Here is a 24,363-nt window from a genome sequence, read left to right on the forward strand (position 1 = left end):
ATTGAGAGTCACAGGTTCCCTGTTTCTGTTTTATAGTTTAATCAGCTCCTAACTTGGGTCAGAGGTTGAGCATTTTTGTGTGCGCCCCTCCCCTTGTTCCAGGAAAGCATCCCCACTTCCATGTGCACATCTCCCATCCCACTGGAGAAAAATGCAGAGCCTATGTCCAGATCGTCCAGCTTGCATGGAAACCCTGAAGTCTTGGGCTCAGAAACAACCCTTCGCAAGAAAAGATGGCGCAAGAAGAAACCAAAGAAGAGGGAGTCACTGGGAGACTCCACTTCAGAAGAAGAAGAAGGAGGAGGGACTGAACGTGAGAAATCTCTGGAGGAGAAGCGGAAGCTGTTGACTTCCAAGTAAGTACCGTATTTTTCGCACCATAGGGCGCACCGGACCATAGGGCGCACCCAGTTTTTTGGGGGGGAAATAAAGGGGGAAAAATTATTTTTCCCCCAGGCGCGGGGCTGGGGCGGGGGAAGCTCGAGCTTCCCCCGACCCCAGCCCCCAAACAGGCAGCTCTCTGCAAGCCGTGGGAGCGCTCCCACTGCTTGCGGAGAGGTCCGCGAAGCCTGGGCGCGCTGATCTCAGCACGCGCAGGCTTCGGCATGCTGGCAACTCTCCGCAAGCAGCGGGAGCGCTCCCCCTGCTTGCGGAGAGGTCCGCGAAGCCTAGACGCGCTGAGCTCAGCGCGCGCAGGCTTCAGCATGCAGGCAAGTCTCCGCAAGCAGCGGGAGCGCTCCCCCTGCTTGCGGAGAGGTCCGCGAAGCCTGGACGCACTGAGCTCAGCGCGCGCAGGCCTGAGCATGCAGGCAACTCTCCGCAAGCAGCGGGAGCCCAGCGCTGGGCTCCCGCTGCTTGCAGAGAGGTGTGCGAAGCCTGGAGAGCGTGAGGGGTCGGTGCGCACCGACCCCTCTCACTCTCCAGGCTTCAGCGAAAGCCTGCATTCGCACCATAGGACGCACACACATTTCCCCTTCATTTTTGGAGGGGAAAAAGTGCGTCCTATGGTGCGAAAAATACGGTAGGTTGTAACCAAAACTTGGATTACCATCATGTGTTGAATTGCTGCAAATGCCAGCCATCATTGGTATTTGCACCAGCTTTGCAGCTGTGCAATACATTTTGTTGTTTTGCTGCTTTGCTGCTGGGAGTTCAGGGGTTGGACAGGAGAGCATTTGCTGGGGCTAGAGGACTGTTTAAAGCTCCTTAATAGTCAGAGGTCAAGTGGGGCAGAGGCATCCTTTTTTAGGAAATTACAGTGAAAGGGAGTGGCACAGCCCTGCAATGCCAGTATATAAGGGGTAACCTGAGAAAGTGCTCTCTCAGCACAAAATTGATTATAACCAGTGCTTTTTTTCTGCAGGGACACATGGGTACACATACCTCTAAAAATTTTGTGAATCTAAGTTTGGCTTTATTGAGGAGCAGTATTTCAATATGAGTAGGAAAATGAGAGTACTCCTAAACATTTTTTTTTTTTAGAAAAAAGCACTGATTATAACCATATAAGAATGCACTTTTGATTGACAAATGGCATGGGACAGGAACAACATGAGGATAATGCTGTGTTTGTACAATGCCATCAAAAGTCCAATGCACTGAATGTGCAGTATATTATCACACATTGTGTGCACACTCTAAATTTAATTGTCAAACTTCATAGCCATATTAGAAGGCTAAGCTAAGAGAAAAGGAAACATACAGCTTTTTTATAGTGTAATGATTAGGACATTTGCGGGGTCTTTCCTTGGGATATCTGTGTGACTAATTGGTTTGTATTTCACTTGTCAGAACAGTAAGGGGACTCTCTAGGCTACTGATCATGTGCTCTGTTTGCTTTGTAGAAAAAAGTAGTAATTGAGCACATCCTACTTTTCTCTTGACATCATTTAGACTGTAGAGTCATTGGTGGTTTACGCATTGCCATACCGATGAATTTCCCCATATGGTATCTCAGAACATACTGGGTGATCATCCAAGATTAATGTCAAGAAACTATAACAGGCTATGTGGTTTTGTTTTAGAGGTCTGTCCAAATTCCCCATACAGTGGTACCTCGGGTTACATACGCTTCAGGTTACATACGCTTCAGGTTACAGACTCCGCTAACCCAGAAATAGTACCTCGGGTTAAGAATGTTTCTTCAGGATGAGAACAGAAATCATTCTGTGGCGGCGCGGTGTAGAAGAAATACATGCAAGAAACTTGCAGATAACATGCTCTGGGTTTGCATTCTGCCATGGGAGTAATGTTAAGTCAATGTTAAACAGACGCGTGCAAGTAGAGCCTATTGAGACACTTCAGCACTCAGTTAAGAACTATTTATTTGTCATTGTACCTAATTTTCCTTGTAATGTTCCTTACCAGCAACACAATGTATTACTCGTTCACTGACACTCAGAATGAAGGAGCTGGAGCCCTGCAACCTAAAGAAGCTTATCCCTATTCTGATGGAGAGCTAGCTCCCCTACAGAGGTCAGTATATGATGCAGCAGAGAGCCAAAGGCTAAACTGTTTAAAAGAGAAAGGTCCAAAAGCCCACGTGTTAATACAGCCCCTTGAGCACATGTGAAAAAGGTTTTTTAGAGGCAGAGTGAGATATTCCATTAGCTTGGCCAGAAGCATGGGAGCCCAAATGTTATACACTGCCACAAGAAGTATTGATGGCCACCAACTTGGATAGCTTTAAAAGATGGTTAGATAAATTCAAAGAGGATACATCTCTCTAGCCACAATGACTATGCTATGCTTCCATGGTCAAAGGCAGTACTGGTTAGCTACTCAGGGCAGTCTTTAGCATATGTGCTGCTGGGGTGCAAAGATCCACCCAGTGCCCCCAAATTTAGTTTAAAAGGTAAAGGTAAAGGGGACCCCTGACCATTAGGTCCAGTCGTGACCGACTCTGGGCTTGCAGCGCTCATCTCGCTTTATTAGCTGAGGGAGCCGGCGTACAGCTTCCGGGTCATGTGGCCAGCATGACTAAGCCACTTCTGGCGAACCAGAGCAGCGCACGGAAACACCGTTTACCTTCCCACTGGAGTGGTACCTATTTATCTACTTGCACTTTGACATGCTTTTGAACTGCTAGGTTGGCAGGAGCAGGGACCGAGCAACGGGAGCTCACCCCGTCGCTGGGATTCGAACCGCCAACCTTCTGATCGGCAAGTCCTAGGCTCTGTGGTTTAACCCACAGTGCCACCCATGTCCCAAATTTAGTTTAGCCACCCCCTTATTAACTTTTATTGAGCTTTTTGGGGAAGCCAAAGTTGTTGACCTTTTTTAGGGGGGGCTCACCTGTAACAATGACGCAGCAGAAAAAACTGCTTTTCTTTCCTGACTCGTTGGGAATATTTGACGCTACAGAGTAACAGAGCGATGGGGGGGGAGGGACTTTCACTCCATTGCTTCTCACTGCTGCCAATCGAGAAGGACTGGTACACATTCGGCACCCCCAGTTAAAGATGGCCCTGTAGCTACTGCAAGTGCAGGATGCTGGATGAGATGGACTGTTGGCTTGATCCTGCTGGCTCTCCTTATGTTATCCTGATGAGTTTCAGGTCAGGAGAACTGCTTTTGACAAGAAATGCCTTGGGCTAAGCCCTTTTTCCTTTTGCCTGATGCCCTGCCCCAGTAGGCTTCTCCATAACAGCTAGTAAAAAGTGTTTGCTTTTGTTATGTACTGAGTTGAATAGGATCCAAACTGCAGCAGTCTGATTGGATCTAGAACAATAGGATTCAGAATGCAGCAGTCTGATTGGTCCTAGAACAATGCAGCAGTATGATTGGTTGGCAGGAACCACCCAATCATGCTCCAGATAGAAGTGAATCCACAACCTGATTGGCTTACAGTAGAATTCCGGAATTAGCCAATCATGTGCAGCCCATTGTGTAAATAATGTATATAAAGCAGATACTTTGAGGGGACATTCATTCATTCCTCCTCACCACTATGAGCTGAATAAAGAGCATGAAATCACTTTGCGACTCTGAGTATATTTCAGCTTTTATCTTCTTTTTACAGCCTTCCTCCAAACTGCGCATCAGCCCCGAAAAGTGACTCTGAGTTGGAGATGCGAAATCCTGAAATGCCACTTTGCTCTGAATCACACATGCAGTGGTCATGGGGAAGGTTGCCTGAGGTGAGTGTGGTTCGAAAGGGAACTCTGGTGCACGCTACTTTGTGTATTTCATATGCTACTTTTAGCATTAGCTATATTGTTTCTAACTAAATTGCCCTTGCCAAACTGGGAAAGTGTAATTCCTACTCTAGAAACAATATTTAGATGCTTTGAGTGCCTTTTGGGCCCCTCTGCTTTGTGCATGCAGTATTTACTTTGATGTGTAATCTGTAGTGGAAGAGCGGTATTATTCAAAAGACTTCTATTACAAAGTGATCTAAGCAAAAGGGTACCATTTGCAATGAATGCACATGTGATTTTGTGTGTTTTTTTGCAAACCACATGATTATTCCTCAGGAGTCCCTTATTTCTGATGGTTATTAGAGGTGAATAAATTTCTCATTTTCCTTCCACTGTGGCTCTTCAGAGATTCTAATATCCTTGGTCCTCCTTTGTTTGAGTTCTAGTAAGAGTTATCTGTTTTGAAATGTCATAAATTGATTATGCACACTGTTTTTTATTGTTATTACAAACAAAAAATCCCAATCATTTGTGCACCCACACCTACCCCCTGCCCACTTGTGGAAGCCATAGAAATCACAGATTTCTATCTAGCCTCAGTCACATATCTAGCCTCTGAAAACAATCCTAAATTTCCTCTTTTTGTGCTGTTTTGTGATCCAAACTCAAGACATTTCTCCTCCTTTAAGGTGAGCAAATCTGACAGAGTAGAAGCAGCAAAGTCTGCCACAAGTGTCTCCATGACAGCTGCAACCATTCCTGTAGGTGAGATGACTCACTTCGCTGCCATTACACCAGACTCAGAAAGTGACCTCGACGTGGAAGACTCTGATGAAGCATCGTGTTCTCCAGCTGCTCCTGTAGTTAGGCCGACACCTGTCTTTCCTTCTGGAAGTGGCCTCCCAGTGAGTGAAGAGACCCTTTCTTCCATTCAACCCATTGGCAGTGCTCTACAAACTACTCCCGGCCTTTCAAGTGATATGCAAGTCCTAGCAACTGCTGCAGAGAATGAAGGAATAGCATCAGTTGAGGAGATTATTGAACCAGTTTTGGATGTGGAAGTGCCATCCTTAAGGAAAGCTAGTTTGACAAACCCAGAGCCCTGCAGCAGCCCAGAGTTGAAACAGGAGAAGAGAAGGGGTAAGACAAGTTTGAAGACATGTAAAATGTGTGCAAAATGGGAGCTACGACAAAATGTTGCAGCTTATCCCCACCCCCTAAAAGTGTGTTTCTGTTTATGGCTCCAGCTAGCCTGAAACAAAAGGTTCATAGTTCTACCTGCAGTTCACAGACAGGACTTTTTGTTGTTGTTCCTGCTCCTAAAACTGTCCCCTGCTGTGCTATATCACTGAGTACAGCTTGGGACTAACTCTGCCACCATATAGCTTTCTTTGTGTGTAATGTTCTGGAGGGGAACTTTTGCTTTTTAAAAGAAAAACAACGGTGTGCATTTCTCCTCCCTTCCTTTAACCTTAATGCTCACCTCCAGTATATTGTAAGCTGCTAGTGAGCTAGCCACAGAAACAATGAAGAAAATGGACAATGGCTTGTTCACCTGTTTTGTGGATTAAAAAAAAAGTATTTCTTTCAATTTACAAATTTTTGCATATCTAGGGAGTCCCTGAAGTATGTACAAACCACTTGACTTATTTCTGGATCACCCATTTTGGTTCCTAAATGATAGGCTCTGACCACTGAAGTCTGCTGTTAGAGGGAATGATTGCAGAAATGGCTGTTGAGCAAAGTCTTCTTATTGAAATGATAATTCTTTTTGGATCAGGTTCCATGAGGAGAAGCTCTCATCTGGGACCCACAGATATTTACTTGGAGGATCTCTCAAACCTGGATGCAGAGCAAATAGCACTTTATTTCCCTAAAAGGTATGAAGCATGATTCGTTCAATAATTATTGCATAGTATATGCAAGGATGTATGAAGAAGCCTGTTTTCAAGATGCTTGACGGCTATTGCATCATCAAGCTGTCATGCCTGAGTTGGTATATTCATTTCTGTATGTTCTTCACCATGGTTCCTAATGAAATTAACGTATCTTAAAACTATTCTCTTGGAAAATTGAAAGAAGACTCCACCAAACATGACCAGCACTAAATATGTACATATTCTACTGCATCTGTCTTGGACATTTTATTAGATAGTGTCCAGACCAAGTAGAAAGCATCCTCTCCTGAGCAATTTTGGAAATGCTTTAAAAGGTGTCTTAACTTTCTTAAATAAAAAAAAAGTTTGCAAAATAATTTGTATTCATTTGCATGAGGGTCAGCTCTAATATAAGTCACAGAGAGCCACATGGCTTAAGTGACCATTATTGCCTGCCATTGCAGAAAAGCTGTGATGCTGGAGCTGTCCCATGCTGCCTTATCTCTGTGCCTCCCTCTGAGGAAAGGCCCTTTTCTTAGAACAAGCTCAGGAAGCCATGAGGCAAAAGTAGCTTACATGTGGGGTCTAAACTATGGTGGAGGGGAGGCCCGCCTAACTCAGGTAGCACAATGTCTTGTGCCAACTCATGGATGTAATTATTTTTTAAAAAAACATTAATGGTCAGCAAACTAAGGTCCGCGGGCCAGAACAGGCCCAATTGCCCTCTGGATCTGGCCCACAGACAGTCCTGGAATCACTGCTTGGATCGACGTGATCGTTCGGGCTGTGCCATTTTTTTTGCAATTTTTTTGGGGTGCCATTTCTTCCCCTCCACCCCCCCCCCACTGCAGCAGCACCTCCTCCCTCCTCCCTCCCTCCTCCTGGCTTCTCCCCGCCCTGCAGAGGAAGGGACCTGGGCTTTGATTGGTGCCAGCAGCCAGCCAATCCAAAGCCTCGCTGCCCATGCGCTGAGGCGCAGCCCAGACTTGCCACCCGCCTGCCGGCCTCTCTGTCCATGGCCGCGCTATGGGCATCGTGACAGGTGCATCATGGGGCTTTGGCTGGAGCCTGGCGCTCGGGAAAGCTGGCTCGGGAAGGAGAGGCGCCGCCACCACTGCCAGCTCCCAACCGCAGGCAGAGTGGCAGAGGAGGTAGGAAAGCAGGGGGAGAGGAAGGGCTGGGGGAGAGAGGGGGAGAGAGAGAAAAGTTTGCCAACCCCTGTCTTAGCTTGTTTGGACAAACCATAGTTAAAAACCAATTGTAGTTTGCCCTGCTTTGGACATCATGACAAACTGCAGCAAATGCTTCCAGTCTCCTCATGGCTGTGCTGCAAGAAGGAAGAGGAAGGGAGAAGGCAGAACCCCAGTGCCCATGCACATAATGCTAAACCATGATTTAGCACTATGAGCAAACCAGCTCTTTACCAACAAGTTTATATTCTGATCATTTAATATTAGCCAAATTATTCTCTAAGGGAAACATGGCATTTGCATTTCTTTTTTTCAAGAGTAATATTTATATATATATTAATTGGATGTTTATCCACCCTGTGATTATGTGATTACATACCATATAAGCAGCGTCCGCATGATGTTGGAATGTATCACGTGCGCAGAAGCCTGTGTGATACCTGGGCTGAAATGGGAGCACCCACAGATGCAGCACCACCCATGTCAGTCAAAGTGGCTCTCTTGAGTTGGTGGCTTGACAGCTCTTGAGAAAGCTGTGCGCTTGAGTGTAACTGCAACATTCTGAAATAAGAATGAACCTTAATATTACTGACCCGATAATTAAAACCAGGGAGAACTTCCTAAAATACCAGGGTCCTGCTGCCTTCTCCTTTCTCACTTCTGTTCAATTATTGAAGGAAATGTAGTAACTGAGTGGCCTGCATGGTATCGATGCTTTGTTCTTCTGTTGTCAGTGATGCTGAGCTGAGTGGCCAAGTACAATCTGACCCTGGCAGCTTCTCTTCTGAGCACCCGCATGGTGGTGGTGCTACTACTGTTGACAACAGCGCAGATAATCTCTCGGAGCCTTCAGAAAGCAGCCAGGTGCCTCACATGCTGCTGTCTGTCTGTGGAGGTCTTGGGGATGATGGGGAATTATCTCATGGTACGTCTGAAGGAGAGGGAGTAATTCTAGTGTGTGGTGCCTCACAAGGCCTTCAGGCACATCTTTGCACTCACTAAGGCCTCCTGCCAATCATAACAGATTGGTTTGGACTTTTTGTTCCTTGGTTGACTGGGGGGGGGTGTTTGATGCTGCCCGGTTTTTGGTTTGGAGGGGGGAGCACTGACTGCCACACACTACTGTTCTTGTTCCTAGGAGAGAGTGGTGACTGTAGGAGGCAGGGGTGGCACACTCTGTTTCTGCATGGTACATACCCACCTTCCTTGCAGCTGGTTATGCAGAACCCAGCTGAGGCTAAAAAAAAGAAAACCTGCTTCAAGCTGCTGGGAAAGTGAAATTGAATGGCAGGCCAGCTGGTGGTCTACACACCATAGTGGATTTGCCCTATGACTCCTTGCCAGGCTGTGTCTTAAAATGGAAATATGGTTGTGTGGAACGAGAGCCCTAGTAAAGGGGAATTTGGGGAAACATATCTACACTACAAAGGGACGCGGGTGGCGCTGTGGGTTAAACTACAGAGCCTAGGACTTGTCGATCAGAAGGTCAGCGGTTCAAATCCCCACGACGGGGTGAGCTCCCGTTGCTCGGTCCCTGCTCATGCCAACCTAGCAGTTTGAAAGCACGTCAGAGTGCAAGTAGATAAATAGGTATCACTCTGGCGGGAAGGTAAACGATGTTTCCGTGCGCTGCTCTGGTTCGCCAGAAGTGGCTTAGTCATGCTGGCCACATGACCCGGAAGCTGTATGCCGGCTCCCTTGGCTGATAAGGCGAGATGAGCACTGCAACCCCAGAGTCGGTCACGACTGGACCTAATGGTCAGGGTTCCCTTTACCTTTACCTTTATTCACACTACAAACATTAGTAGGTCTAAGTGTCTGTCCTCCCCAGGGAACTGTATTTTGCAGGATTCTTTGCGGGAAACCATGGCAGGATAACTGTCATAACAGCAACAAAAGTTTGGACAGCAGTGGCTGGTGTGGTGGGGAAAAGCCCCCCTCCTGACACTGTCAGCACTGCAGCTTACCTGGAGGGGCTGGGGAGGGGGCAGCACAATTGGGATTGTACAAGTGCATTGTTTGGAGTGCCAGATTGGCTTCACGGGTGTGCCTGTGTATCTCCATCCTCAGTGCTGTCCTGCCCCAGCACTGCCTCAGTGAACTGCAGTGGAGTTGAGAGGGTGGCTCCACCCTACCGCTGGCATGAGGGAGCGGCTCCTTGTTTGTCGTGATCCTCTAGTTAGCAGCCACCACTAGCTTTGCAAGTTGCTGGAGGGTTGCTGGCCAACTGGCATGTATTTCTCTCTCCCTTCCATTTCTAGCTGAGAAGTTCATGAAGCACATAGTTTCCTACCAAGAGTTTTTGGAGAACCCAGCAATACTCGAGGACCCAAATTTGGTGATCCAGATCCACAAGAAGTTAGTAGAAAGAGCACTTTCTGCTCTGCTCCTCTCCCCTCCCCCATAACTGCTTTACGTGTGCAAACATGCATGCACACATTAACCAGCTTCCATTATGTGAGCCTAGATAAATTATTGGCTATTCTTAGAAATCTGCCTCCCACTGCCCACATCCATCAAAGATGAAGGTGGGACTTTCATTCCTCTCTTATTCTGCTGTGTCTGCTATGTTCTGTCTGCACTGAAAATACTCCCTGTGCAATCTAAAGTTTGCTGACATGTATAAAGTCCCACAGCCCTTCATTATAAGCTCGCTGTCACTGACAACAGTAAAAATAAGGTGTGCTGGGCTTGGCTTGTAGTGCTTGTAGTGCGTGTGGATGGCTGCAATTATGGGGTAGAATTCATGCTGCACTGTACAGAGGAAAACCTTACCAATATGCCATTTTCAGAGTCGTCTTGGGTAGTGCACGCCAAATTTCACCTTTCTATATGTTGTGGAAGTATAACAGTTTGGGTACCCCATAAGGTGTCAGTGAGCCCAGGTGTGTGTGTAGGAGTGTTCTGAATGCATGCCTTTTCATGCTGCATCCTCACTGGTACATCCATATCTCAATGCTTTGCTACCACATGAATGGGGCTATAGGCAGAGTGAAATTTCTTCCCCTCTCTTTGCTTGCAGATATTATAACTGGGCAGTTGCAGCCCCTATGCTCCTCTCCCTACAAGCTTTCCAAAAGGAACTTCCCAAGGTAAGTAGTCTAAACAAAGTTGGAGAACTGAAATGCCTTACTTAAGCTCATAGGTCTCAAAACTCAAAGAATGCTTTCGCACAGACGTTAAATATCTGAAGACAGCCAGCTCTGGATGGAAAGGAGCAAGTGTATAGCATGGGGTTATTCCTGGATCCATCATTGTCACAGGCCACAGTGGCTATGAGTACCAATTTCTGACTTTGGTTGGTTTACCGGCCTTTTAAAAGCCTTTATTTTCACTTCACCTTGATAGCTGGAGTCTTGACACAGCAGAAGTTTTCTTACCTCCTGCATTCCAGATCACTGACAAGCTGGTACCTGTATTCTAGAGCAAGAATTTCTAAGCTGACTTTAACATGTCCCGTCTCTATATACATGGGCATTCTCTTTGGCTAAATTGCATCTTCTCACCCCACAAAACTTTAGTAAACCTTTGTAACACCTCATAATTCTCTGCACTTCTGGTCTGGAAGACAAGCTGGTGCAAGTTCTGTGCCAGCACTTGATCAGCTGTTCATTCTGGGGGCTCTCTGCCTGCTTGGTCATACTACATCTCCTGGGATAGTAATTGTTGCTCTGTGTGGGGAATAGGGGTCTTCTTTTAGCATCCTTAGCAAACTGAAGCTCCTATGATTCTTTGTGGACAGTTGTGACTATTTCAAAGTGGAATAATACTACTTTAAATGTGCAATGCGGATGGAGCCTAAGCATTTGATACTGGCTGCTCCGGAATCTAGGGCATATCCTACATCTGTATGACTCATCAATTGCTGCTTTTAATTATGGTAGTAAGAATATCCTGTCATGGTATGTGGATGATCTCATTTGGGGTTGAACCTAATTCACCACTCGTTCTCTCTTCATGTCACCAGAGTACTGTCGACAGGCTCATGAAGGAAAAGATGCCCAAGAAGGGAGGCAGGTGGTGGTTTTCCTGGCGGCGAAGAGAACTTTCACATGAGGAGGTACTTTGTGCACCATGATTCTATGAAGTTACGCTGCAAGAAGGAAATGTTGCTCTGTGGCATTGCAACATTGTGGACTGAACTTCTGTAGGCAACTGATCTGGAGCTGAACTTCAATTTGGGATTAGCTAACATGAATGTGAAAGTGGAATATTTTCCCTTTGGATAAAATTCTAACATTTACTCAAGCACAGGAAGAAGGTGTGATATAGTCTCTTCAGTGCTGCAGAGGTAGATTTGGAGGAGGTCACATTCACACCTTACATTTAAAGTGCTGATATGCCACTTTAATCAGGTTTGGCTCCCCCCTGACCAAATAATTCTGGGAATTTGCTGTCTCCAATGGCCATTATTTCCTCTGGCTCCTGCTTCTCAGGTCAACGTTCTTTAGTCACCCTGTCTCTTCACCAGCTTCACTAGCATTCCTTCCTCCCCACCCCCACAAAATAGCACACAGCCCCTCCTGACTCCAGCCATGTGAGACAATCAGTGGATAAATAAAATGTCTGTGTCATTACAAAGTCAAAATGCCAGATATAAAGGCCTAGCTTCCCCACAACATGACAGCTTAGCTGCTAGAATTGCAAACATCCTCCGGCAGAGGAGGGCTGACTTTGAATCCAATATGATTCTGTCTACCAGAAATAGATAGGCAATCTCTCTGTTGTCACCTTTTCACTTTCACCTTTCTGCATTATTAAAAAGTGCTAAGGGCCCATTTTCAGACTTGTTCCTTCCATGTGTGTGTTGGAGATACTATGTCAAAGTGCTCCTAGTATACCCAAGCTCACATTGCCATACTTGGCTGGGTGATCCTCCTCCCACCAATTCCTCAGTGTTAAAATTAGGATTATTGCCTATGAAAATGTGCCACGTTGTGAACACTATAGGGGACCTGTGCTCCTTGAAATTCCTCTTTAAGGCTGTTGAGAATCCATCAATAGCTTGAGGTCCATGAGTTCCTTCACCCCTGAGGAAAGAATATTTTCTTAGGTATATTTGTCTGTGCTTGGAGATGCCATTGCACCTGCTTCTTTGTGGTGTGCCTGAGACCTTGGTTTTCTGCTTGAACTGTTGCTTAAAGAAGATTAGTGATTTTCAATCTCTTGTGTCCACAGCATGAATCCAGTGCACAGAAATCTAGGAGAGCAAATTCCTCACTGCGGAGGTAAGATGTCAGCATGCCCTGAGGTGAAGCAATGTTCAGGACAAAGTTACTGGTTTTGTTTTTTTGCTTTTTAAAAGTTATAATGAGGAAACCATATTTATTTTTAAATCTTGCAAAACCCTCAATCCCTGTCTCAATTGGGCCACATACGCCTGTATTGTCTGCATCTCCTGACATCAATTTTCCAGGGTTTCAGACAGAGAGCCTTTCCCAGCCTTACCTGTAAATTCTGTGAATTGAAACTGGGATCTTCTGTAAGCAGATGCTGCATCATTGAGCTACAAACATTCCTTCCCTTTCATCGTTTAACATGGAACCTTGCCTGACAATGGTTCTATGGAATGCTTCTGCTCTTTGTTTCTCCTTCCTTCAGGAAGATTGCTGTGTTTTCTAGACCCAAGTTTATTCTGGATATTGTATTACAGTCTCTGGAGAGCAAGGCTTAGGAACGTAAGAAGGGCCTGCTGGATCAGGCCAATAGCCCATCAGTATCCTGTTCTCCCAGTGGAAAACTCACAAAGCAAGACCCAAACACAACAGCACTCTCCCCTCCTGTGGCTTCTAGGAACTGGTGTTTGGAATCATCACTGCCTCTGACCATGGAGGCAGAGTATAGCCATCATGGTTGTTGATTGCATCATCCTTCATGAATTTTGTCACACTTTTTTATGTAGCATCTACTACTTAACATCTAGGCAAGTCTATGCTTGCTGGTAACTGCTTAGGGCAGGAATGAGAACTCTTTGCCCTCCAGATGTTGCTAGAGTTTACTTTCCATGGGAGTTGATTATCCATGACCATTTGCAGTGCTGGCTGGGACTGGTGGGAACTGGGAACCCAGCACCTTCTAGAAGGCCACAAGTGGCTTAGGTGATGACCTTGACTCATTTCAGATTCCCCAGAATTATGTAGGGTGACATCTCTTTTCCCTCAAATAGTGAATAGCCATTTCCCCGCTCTTTGGGATTTGGCCGAGGGGGCAGGGCTTCTGTTGAGGTAGGTGATTAGCTGTGGGAGGAGCTTGTCAGAGCTTGTAGGGCAGCGGCGCGCGCCTAGTGGCGCGCGCAGTTTGATCCATCTTTTAGATTTAGGGGAGCTAGTCTCAAACGTTTGTTGGGGGAGATATAGGTTTATTTGGGGGGATTTATTTGTCCTGTCTTCACGCTTTTTATGATGGAGGAGCGCTGTAGTCACCCCCAACGACACCTTCTCAAGATGGAGGGTGAGGGAACAGCTGCAGTCGCCTGTGGTTCCTGCGCAATGTTTGCCATCTTGCCAAAGGTTGCAGGCAGCTTTACCTGCAGCAATTGCATGTTGATTGCCCTCTTAAAAGACAAAGTCCAGCAACTGGAGGAACGTGTAGCTACGCTCCAAAGAATTAGAGAGCTGGAGCTCTTCTTGGAAGCTACAGAGCACACCGTCTCCACCAAGGAGGAGACAGGGGACTCCCCTGAGAAGGAGGCTAGTTCACCAACACAGGAGCCAGATATATGGAGAAACGTGACTCAAAGAAGTAGGAGGCCCAGGGTTCGCTCTGATTGTTTAGAAATACGCAATCGCTTTGAGGTCCTTTCTCCTAGCATGGAAGACGAAGAGCAGACTCCATTTGAGGATCTCTCCCTCATTACAGTCGATCAGGTATATGAAGACGAGCAGCAAAGGCAGTCCTCAGGGAATGTGCAGGCGACCTTGGAACGGACAGCTCACGGAAGAACCCCGACCAGACCTAAGAGGAGGCGTGTAGTGGTGATAGGGGATTCCCTACTGAGGGGAACAGAAGCAGTGATCTGTGGGCCTGACAAGATGTCTTGGGAAGTGTGCTGTCTCCCCGGGGCTAAGATCCAAGATGTAACTGAACGACTGCAAGGAATCATAAAACCCACTGACAAATACCCCTTCCTCTTGGTTCATGTGGGAACCAATGACACTGCAAGCAATAGCCTCCAGAAGATCAAAAGAGATTACGAGGCTCTGGGCAGGAAACTGAAGCAATTAAATGCACAAATTGTCATCTCATCTGTCCTCCCAGTTGAACGACGTGGCCCAGGGAGAGAGGGAAAAATAGTGGAAGTGAACAACTGGCTTCGCAAATGGTGTAAACAGGAACGGTTTGGATTCTTAGATCACGGAATGCAGTTTCTTGAAGATGGACTTCTGGCAAGCGATGGGCTGCACCTCACAACGGTTGGGAGGAATGTTTTTGCAAAAAATCTCAGAAACCTCATCAGGAGGGCTTTAAACTGACTAATGTGGGGGAGGGAGACAGTGCTCCTGAAGGTAGGAGTCTATCAATTGATGAAGATGATCATCCAAATGTCATAGACCGAATGGAGCAAACAGCACGCAGACCTAGTGGTGGGAGGAAAAAATCCTTAAATAAGAGACACGGGGGAATGATTAATGGACTTCAGTGTCTGTACACTAATGCGCAAAGCATGGGAAATAAACAAGATGAGCTTGAGCTCCTGGTACAGCAAACTAAATATGACATAATAGGAATCACTGAAACCTGGTGGAATAAGTCCCACGATTGGAATGTAATAATGGAGGGATACAATCTATTTCAGAGAAACAGACCAGACAAGAAAGGAGGAGGAGTGGCGTTATATGTCAGGGATGTGTATACCTGTGAAGAGATCCAAGATTTAGAACCTCAAAGCCAAAGTGAGAGCATTTGGGTCAAAATTAAGGGAGAGAAGAATAACAGTGACCTCATTGTGGGAGTTTACTATAGATCCCCAAGCCAAACGGAGGACATAGATGATGCCTTCCTGGAACAGATGGCCAAGCATGCAAAAGGAAGGGAGATAGTAGTAATGGGGGACTTCAATTACCCGGATATTTGTTGGATGTCAAACTCAGCCAAGAGCATAAGGTCAAACAGATTCCTCACTGGCCTTGCGGACAACTTCATTGTCCAGAAAGTGGGAGAAGCAACAAGAGGAACAGCCATTTTAGATCTGGTCCTAACCAATGTTGATGACCTGGTTAGTGGGGTAGAAGTGGAAGGATCATTAGGCACGAGTGATCATGCTCTTCTGAAGTTTACTATACAGCGGAAAGGAGCAGCCAAGCATACTAGGACTCAATTTCTCGACTTTAAGAAAGCCAACTTCATAAAACTTAGGGAAGTGCTTGGTGAGATCCCATGGACAGTAATACTAAAAGGAAAGGGAGTTCATGATGGCTGGGAGTTTGTTAAGAGGGAGATAGTAAAAGCACAACTTCAGGCAATACCAATGAGACGGAAACATGGAAGGTGCCTAAAGAAGCCAGGGTGGCTATCTAAAGAACTTTTAACTGAGTTAAGATTAAAAAAGGATGTGTACAAAAAATGGAAAAGGGGGGAAACCACCAAAGAGGAATTCAAACAAATAGCCAGCACGTGTAGACACAAAGTCAGAAAAGCTAAAGCACAGAATGAACTCAGGCTTGCTAGAGAGGTTAAAAGCAACAAAAAAGGCTTTTATGGGTATGTTCGTAGCAAAAGGAAGAACAAAGAAACAGTGGGGTCACTCAGAGGAGAAGATGGTGAAATGCAAACAGGGGACACAGAAAGGGCTGAACTCCTCAATGCCTTCTTTGCCTCAGTCTTCTCCGATAAAGAAAACAATGCCCGACCTGAAGAATTTGGAGCAAATGATTCAGCAGAGGAAACACAGCCCAGAATAACTAAGGAGATAGTACAAGAATACTTGGCTAGTCTAGATGTATTCAAGTCTCCAGGGCCAGATGAACTGCATCCAAGAGTATTAAAAGAACTGGCAGATGTGATTTCAGAACCACTGGCAGTCATCTTTGAGAATTCCTGGAGAACAGGCGAAGTCCCGGCAGACTGGAGGAGGGCAAATGTTGTCCCTATTTTCAAAAAGGGGAAAAGAGAGGACCCAAATAATTACCGCCCAGTCAGTCTGACATCAATACCAGGGAAGATTCTGGAGCAGATCATTAAGCAAACAGTCTGTGAGCACCTAGAAAGGAATGCTGTGATCACCAATAGTCAGCATGGATTTCTGAAAAATAAGTCATGTCAGACTAACCTGATCTCGTTTTTTGACAGAATTACAAGCCTGGTAGATGAAGGGAACGCAGTGGATGTAGCCTACCTTGATTTCAGCAAGGCATTTGACAAGGTGCCCCATGATATTCTTGTAAAGAAGCTGGTTAAATGCGGTCTTGACTATGCTACCACTCAGTGGATTTGTAACTGGCTGACTGACCGAACCCAAAGGGTGCTCATCAATGGTTCCTCTTCATCCTGGAGAAGAGTGACTAGTGGGGTGCCACAGGGTTCTGTCTTGGGCCCGGTCTTATTCAACATCTTTATCAACGACTTGGATGATGGACTCAAGGGCATCCTGATCAAATTTGCAGATGACACCAAACTGGGAGGGGTGGCTAACACCCCAGAGGACAGGATCACACTTCAAAACGACCTTGACAGATTAGAGAACTGGGCCAAAACAAACAAGATGAATTTTAACAGGGAGAAATGTAAAGTATTGCACTTGGGCAAAAAAAATGAGAGGCACAAATACAAGATGGGTGACACCTGGCTTGAGAGCACTACATGTGAAAAGGATCTAGGAGTCTTGGTTGACCACAAACTTGACATGAGCCAACAGTGTGACGCGGCAGCTAAAAAAGCCAATGCAATTCTGGGCTGCATCAATAGGAGTATAGCATCTAGATCAAGGGAAGTAATAGTGCCACTGTATTCTGCTCTGGTCAGACCTCACCTGGAGTACTGTGTCCAGTTCTGGGCACCACAGTTCAAGAAGGACATTGACAAACTGGAACGTGTCCAGAGGAGGGCAACCAAAATGGTCAAAGGCCTGGAAACGATGCCTTATGAGGAACGGCTAAGGGAGCTGGGCATGTTTAGCCTGGAGAAGAGGAGGTTAAGGGGTGATATGATAGCCATGTTCAAATATATAAAAGGATGTCACATAGAGGAGGGAGAAAGGTTGTTTTCTGCTGCTCCAGAGAAGCGGACACGGAGCAATGGATCCAAACTACAAGAAAGAAGATTCCACCTAAACATTAGGAAGAACTTCCTGACAGTAAGAGCTGTTTGACAGTGGAATTTGCTGCCAAGGAGTGTGGTGGAGTCTCCTTCTTTGGAGGTCTTTAAGCAGAGGCTTGACAACCATATGTCAGGAGTGCTCTGATGGTGTTTCCTGCTTGGCAGGGGGTTGGACTCGATGGCCCTTGTGGTCTCTTCCAACTCTATGATTCTATGATTCTATGATTCTTGATCCTTGCCCCATTTCCACTCTTGAATTCTCATTCTGCTTCTTTGTACTGCAGAAGAGATGATGGTTCATCCAGTGATGACGACTCTATATCCTCAGGCCGAGGGGAGAGACCTGTACCAGATGCTCTCACGCAGAAGTTTCTTCCAATGTACAAGAAATCCCTAAGGCTCTCTTCAGATCAAATTGTACGTAGTTTTAAGGGGTTCTTTCCCCCCTTGCTGCCTTTTGTATGTATTAATGTGACTTCTTTGCTTTGAGAGATGGACCTCCAAACAGGCTTGCCTCACTGGAATTTCTGGATGGTCCTTCCCAATCAAACCCCTCAAACCCCTTAACTATGAGTTAGATCCCAATGGCTTTTGGATGTTAAGGTCCTAACTACACATCACATTAATGGCGTAAGATGAGCAGCAGTAGTTTTTTTTTTTTTTAATTAAATACTAGGCTGAGGTTATGAGTGATTGTCATTGGAACTGCAGCATGTGAGGACAATAAATTTAAAGCCTCCTCTGCTCCCCACCATCTTGGTAAGGACATGGCACTCATGGCAGGACATGGCAATCGCCTTTAGAAAAAAGCTCCCGTTATCACTGCAAGCTGGAGGAGGAGAAGGAGAGTACAGAGGGTGAAGAAAGAGCTATGAGTAGAGGAGGATACTTTCCCCCAGCCTTTGGACAACCTGGGAAATTCAACAAACCTGCTGTATCTGGAACTTGGTGTGGAGAGTGCACTTGAATGAGACACAGCAGTGGGCAGGCTGAGGACATACCATTCACCTTGGGACAGCCCGTGAAAAGCAAGTCTAGACTGAGAGACTAGGGTGATGTCTGCTGTTACTAGGAACACTTCTTGTTATGAGACTTTTGTGGGGGGCGGTCCTGAAAGTTTGTTTGGACCTGGAGTAAGAACCTGGAGGCTGAGAGGGAGGGTGTATCAGAAGGAAAATGAACTAATACTGAGATATATATATTATTACATTTTTATATAATAATATAATTTATTATTTATACCCCGCCCATCTGGCTGGATTTCCCCAGCCACTCTGGGCAGCTTCCAACAAAAGATTAAAAATACATTAAAACATCAGTCATTCAAAACTTCCCTAAACAGGGCTGCCTTCAGACGTCTTCTAAAAGTCAGTTAGTTGTTTATTTCTTTGACATCTGATGGGAGGGCATTCCACAGGGCAGGCACCACTACCGAGAAGGCCCTCTGCCTGGTTCCCTATAACCTCATGTATTTTTTGTAATATTTTTGCTTATGTTGTCTGTGGTTGCTTAAGTTTTCTATACATCATTTAGAGATATAGCAGTATAAGAATGGTGTAGATCACCCTTCATCATTGCCACCAATTGCATCCCTTTTCCCCTGACTGATTTTTTAAATAAAATAATAATAATAATCCACTATGTGATGGCTAATCTACACTAACAGCAATGGACAGATGCTGAACATGGTGTGTGGGTTTTTTTGTTTTTTTTAAAAAAATTCTCTCTTTACTGTAGAAAAGTCTGAACCTGAGAGACGGTGTCAATGAGGTAGTGTTCAGCGTGACCACTCAGTACCAGGGCACATGTCGTTGTGAAGCCAACATCTATCTATGGAACTGGGATGACAAGGTGGTGATCTCTGACATTGATGGAACTATCACCAGGTAAGTCCCTTTGGCATCACTCCCATTAGCACTGAACATGGTGCCACCATGCCAGCAGGATTGGAGGCAAAATGGGGCCACTGAGAAACAAAAGTAAAGTGTCAACATGCACTGGGAAACAAAAACAAAGTACTGAAATGGGCAGTGAAAGCTCCCACCCCCAAATAACCTAATGAGGACTGTACAGGCTCACATGTTTCCAGCAGCCATGGAATGTTAAGTATCAGCTGGAAAAGAAAAATGGAAATGGGCCTTTTATAGCTAATGCTTTCCTGGAGGATGGCATGGCTAAGTACCGGACTGAAACTCTAAACAGAAGCTCTTCCCTTAGGAAATGAGGAAGCTCTGTAACAATTTGTTGCCAATCCCACATAACAACATATAACGGTCACCAGATTTTCACTGTAAGGTAGACCCTGAACCATGAGCCATGAGCTACACTGCAAGGAGTTCATAGTTGTTTTATAGGCATATGTGTTTCTCATTATTCCTCTTCCCATTAGGTCTGATGCTCTAGGGCATATCTTGCCACACCTTGGGAAAGACTGGACCCACCAAGGCATTGCAAAGCTCTTCCACAAAATCCACTTGTAAGTTGTAGCTACTTTGTAGTCCATCTTTGGTGGTAAACTTGTCCCTTAGGTGAGAACAGGGTCTACTTACGGGCTTCGCCAAATTAATGTGTACGAGTATGTAAAATCACTGGAGAGTAGGATATACTTTTTTATTCAGATATGTTTCGCAACTGCTCAGCATATCAAATTCTGAAAGTCAGGGGGAAATGTTATTTTCTTCTTTTCCTCCTGGTCAGTTTGTTAAAGGTTTTATACTTCTTGATACCCATGACAACTCATCTCCTAGGAAGTGATTTCTTTTAAAACCAGTCTCCTTTAAACAATGTCTGTATTCTTCTAATTCTATTTTCCTATGTCCCTAGCATTGTTTTGTTTTTTAAAAATATGTATGTTATTTTGTTTATATCCCTCCTTTCTTCCAATATGACAAGGGCAATGAAGCAGCAGCAGAATGGGAGAGGGGTGACAATGACTTTTAAAAGGCAAATGTTATTGACACTAGAGGGGTCTTTGAGAAATATTTCAGCGCTCCAAGCTACAGCCTTGCTTTACTCTAAGAGTAAGGAATGGGCCTGAGTAATTAAAGTCAAGCCATTGAAACTGGAGGTGGAGACTAAGATCACTTTCATTCATACCATACCTCCCAAAGAACCTTGGGAACTATAGTTTGTAAAGGGTGCTAAGAGCTGCTAGGAGAACCTTAACAAACTACAACTCCCAGAGTTCTTTGGGAGAAGCCATGACTGTTAAAGTGGTATAAAAGTGTTTTTATATGGTGTGGATATGACCCAAAGGGTCTGGGCATTATGCAGGTATTTTCCTTGTATTAATTATACCTTCGTTCCAGGAATGGATACAAGTTTCTCTACTGTTCAGCCAGATCCATTGGCATGGCACATATCACCAAAGGATACCTGACATGCGTCAATGACCAGGGCTGTGTGCTCCCAAAAGGTCCCATACTGTTGGCGCCCAGCAGTCTCATCTCAGCCTTCCATAGGTAAGTTCCCTTTTCCATCCCTCACCATGTGTTGATGCGACACAGCTGGTTTGCTTTATGCAGCAGTACTTTGGTGTTTCACCATTTTCTGCTTGCTTTGTCTTCTCCAATGTAGAGAAGGACACGCAGCTAATTAAGCACTTAGGGATAGATAGATAGATAGTTTATTACGGCCATAGGCCCATATTCAATACATCATACAGCAAAACAGGTATAACAAGATAAAATTAATAAATTAAATTACGTTTAAATCAAATACATCTCAAACCGTAAGTTTCTAAATTCCATTAAAATAAGAACAATATAGCGCTTGAAATATCAAATTATCAGTATAAATCAATATTATTTAGGCAAAATCAATAATCATAGAGTAATCCATTTTTCCTTTTATAGGCTAATACTGTTATCAGAAATCTGGCAACAGAAAGGGACCTACTCGGATCAGAATCTTGCAATAAATGTACTAGCTGTGTTTCCAAGGAGTCACCTGAGATTTCCAATAATAAAGGGGACAAAAATCTGATCCGAGAAACTGAATGTAGTGAACAACAGAATAGTATATGTTGTAAAGATTCTATAGATCTATTATCACATACACACACCGCTGAGATCCGACCATTGGAAAATCTACTAAGCACTTAGGGATATATTTGGGAAACATTTTATGCATTGGAATGTTTTCTGTTTTTTTTTTATGCATGGAATATGAGGCTCAACCAACAAAGATACACACACACACACACACACACACACACACACACGACATTGCAACTGAAAACCAAGTTAAAGAGAAAAGAAAGTGTTAACAATACAGAATTCTTTATTGCAATAAAACAATTATCCATACATACCAAGACTCAGATAATAAAGCTGGTGTCGGTTCTTCTTCTTTTCTCTTATATTCTTACTTTATTTGGCCAGGGGATGGGCGGGAGCAGCACCCCGCCGTGGTACTAAGAAGCTAAGTTACAGGGAACCAGGCAGAGGGCCTTCTCAGTAGTGGCGCCCTCCCTGTGGAACACCCTCCCACCAGATGTCAAAGAGAACAGCAACTACCAGACTTTTAGAAGACATCTGAAGGCAGCCCTGTTTAGGGAAGCTTTTAATGTTTGATGTATTGCAGTATTTTAATATTTTTTTGGAAGCCACCCAGAGTGGCTGGGGAAACCCAGCCAGATGGGCGGGGTATAAATAATAAATTATTATTATTATTATTATTATTATTATTATTATTATTATTATTATTATTATTTTATTATTTACTAATGAAATGTCTGCCCACCATTGTTATAGGGAAGTGATTGAGAAGAAGCCAGAGGTGTTCAAAATTGCTTGTTTGACTGACATCCGGAACCTCTTTGGCTGCAACAAGCAGCCTTTCCACGCTGCTTTTGGGAACAGACCAAATGTGAGTGGGGTCACCTAGTGTGTGAAGGGGGCGGGGGTCTTCCTTGTGGGGAATTCCTGCCTTGCCGTGACCTTGGTCTTTCTCTATTTCCTCCTGAGCAGGATGTCCATGCCTACAAAGAAGTGGCGTTACCAGAAACTCGTATATTCACTGTGAACCCCAAGGGGGAATTGACACAGGAGCACATAAAAATCCACAAGTCAACGTAAGCCTTCAAATTTATCCAGAGCATTTCCTGCATTGAATTTGAAGCTCTTTGCAATTCTGCAGACACGGTGCTTTTAACGTTGTTGTTACGTTTATATCCTGCCTTTCCTCAAGTGAATTGAAGGTGGCATACATGGTTTTCCACATTCATATCCTCGAAACAACTCCGTGAAATAGGTTAAACTAAGAGAGGGTGACTGCCCTTTGATTGCCCGAAGAGCTTCATGATGGAGTGGAAATTTGAGCCCTGGTTTCCCAGGTCCTAGCCTGACATGCTACTCATTATACCACACCAGTATGCATTTAAAAATCCAGGAAAAGCAAACTCTGCAGCCAGAACAGCAGTTTCCCCTCCTGCCCCAGTAACATTTAAAGGCCACATGGTACAGTGTGATGTTTGGATTTTCTTCCCTTGATCAACAGCAGTCATTGATGGGAGAGGGTGACAGGGGAAGCTTGCAGTGTCATTGCGTCACCTGGTGAGCACTACTAAAAGTAATAGGTGGATGAAAGAACTTGCCATGGGGATGCCATTTTCAGTGGCATCCCCAGTGTGGATGTAATGTCTGCTCCCATCCTTTTGCTTGTCCTGATCCCCAACTGGTAGTGTGGCAACTTGTTTTTTACCTGCCCTATATGTGGATAAAACTGTGTGTGCTGCCTTACTGAAATTCAAGGGAGATGTGTGCTTCCAGGGCAGTGGGTGAGAGTGCAAGGAAGGAGGCTTGCTGTCTTTAATCCTTTATATTCTATTTTTTCTAGATATGACCGACTGAGTGAGGTGGTAGAGCTCCTGTTTCCACCTATTGGCAAGGATGTGAGCATTTCATTGGCTTCCCCAGAATTCAGCCAGTTCTCTTACTGGAGACCTCCATTGGCCACTGTTGACTTTGAAGATTTTGTCTTGTGATGCAGAGCCAACAACATTCCAAAGCATCTTTCACTGTTGGTCCTCTAGTATGACAGACAGGCAGCAGACACCTCCTGTAGCAACTTTCCCACAATGTGCAATACTTGAGCATTCAGATAGCAGGGAGAGGGGGGACACCCAGGACTCCATTTCCCATTTGTGTGGGGCGAGGGGGATACATTTCCCAACCCAGGGTTTGACAAACGTGTTTATGCCGCATGACAGAATGCATTTTACCTGCATTTAAGAGTTGGTGATAGTGGGTTTGACTGAATATTAATAATGGCTGGTAGTCTCCCCCCTCCCGTTTCTGCCTGATGACTTGCATAGTTGATGGCTGCAGAAACCACAAGCTTTGGATGGAAGAACAGGAGAAGAATACTCACCTAATGGACATTTAGGAGCTCCGGCCTGTTGGGATAATGAATTCCTCTGGCTTTGTCATATAGCTCTTCTCTGGATTGTGGTCAGTATTCAGTAATGGCATCAATATGTGCCTGGACACTAAGTGCCTTAATGATCTTTGATGGGGTGGTCTATCTGTCTGAGTCTCGCTGTGTGTCCCTCCCTCCCCCAAAGAGCTGAAGGTGCTAATTTTGCTATTGTACACAACTTCTACTGCCATCTCGGTTCTCAGGTATTGATTTTAGCATTTCAAAAAATTAGCAAATCCAGTTTGATCAGCAATGAAAGTTGGACAGAAACAAAGACAACTCAGCTACTATGAGCCCCATGTTTTAGCTGGTTATAATAATACCTGAAGTACTGGGTGTGGATGTTCTTATACCACAAGGTGTGTGTAGCATATGGGTTTTTTTGTTTCGTTGTTGTTGTTGCTGGGTGTGTTTTGTATGGGAAGGCACCATAGATGTATGATGATGTATTCCTCCACTCCCACCCCAAAATAATGTGCCTTT

General features: G+C 45.0%; 1 protein-coding gene across 2 annotated transcripts in view; it reads left to right on the top strand.

The window, feature by feature from the left end:
- The window catches only part of LPIN3 (lipin 3), a 39,436-nt gene extending 15,754 nt beyond the window's left edge, over nt 1–23,682 (top strand). For both annotated transcript variants that reach the window (XM_053394068.1, XM_053394069.1), the window contains exons 4-20: nt 103–356; nt 2,368–2,475; nt 4,022–4,139; nt 4,829–5,279; nt 5,920–6,019; nt 7,941–8,131; nt 9,468–9,564; nt 10,229–10,298; nt 11,174–11,266; nt 12,385–12,434; nt 17,745–17,877; nt 19,198–19,346; nt 19,850–19,936; nt 20,769–20,921; nt 22,215–22,329; nt 22,431–22,534; nt 23,299–23,682. In XM_053394068.1, coding sequence (XP_053250043.1) covers nt 103–356; nt 2,368–2,475; nt 4,022–4,139; nt 4,829–5,279; nt 5,920–6,019; nt 7,941–8,131; nt 9,468–9,564; nt 10,229–10,298; nt 11,174–11,266; nt 12,385–12,434; nt 17,745–17,877; nt 19,198–19,346; nt 19,850–19,936; nt 20,769–20,921; nt 22,215–22,329; nt 22,431–22,534; nt 23,299–23,446 — 2,421 coding nt within the window. In that variant the 3' untranslated portion in view covers nt 23,447–23,682. The remainder of the gene's footprint in view (nt 1–102; nt 357–2,367; nt 2,476–4,021; nt 4,140–4,828; nt 5,280–5,919; nt 6,020–7,940; nt 8,132–9,467; nt 9,565–10,228; nt 10,299–11,173; nt 11,267–12,384; nt 12,435–17,744; nt 17,878–19,197; nt 19,347–19,849; nt 19,937–20,768; nt 20,922–22,214; nt 22,330–22,430; nt 22,535–23,298) is intronic.
- The last annotated feature ends 681 nt before the right edge of the window (nt 23,683–24,363 follow it).

This window comes from Podarcis raffonei, chromosome 6 (assembly GCF_027172205.1).
Source record: "Podarcis raffonei isolate rPodRaf1 chromosome 6, rPodRaf1.pri, whole genome shotgun sequence".
Taxonomy (NCBI): Eukaryota; Metazoa; Chordata; class Lepidosauria; order Squamata; family Lacertidae; genus Podarcis; species Podarcis raffonei.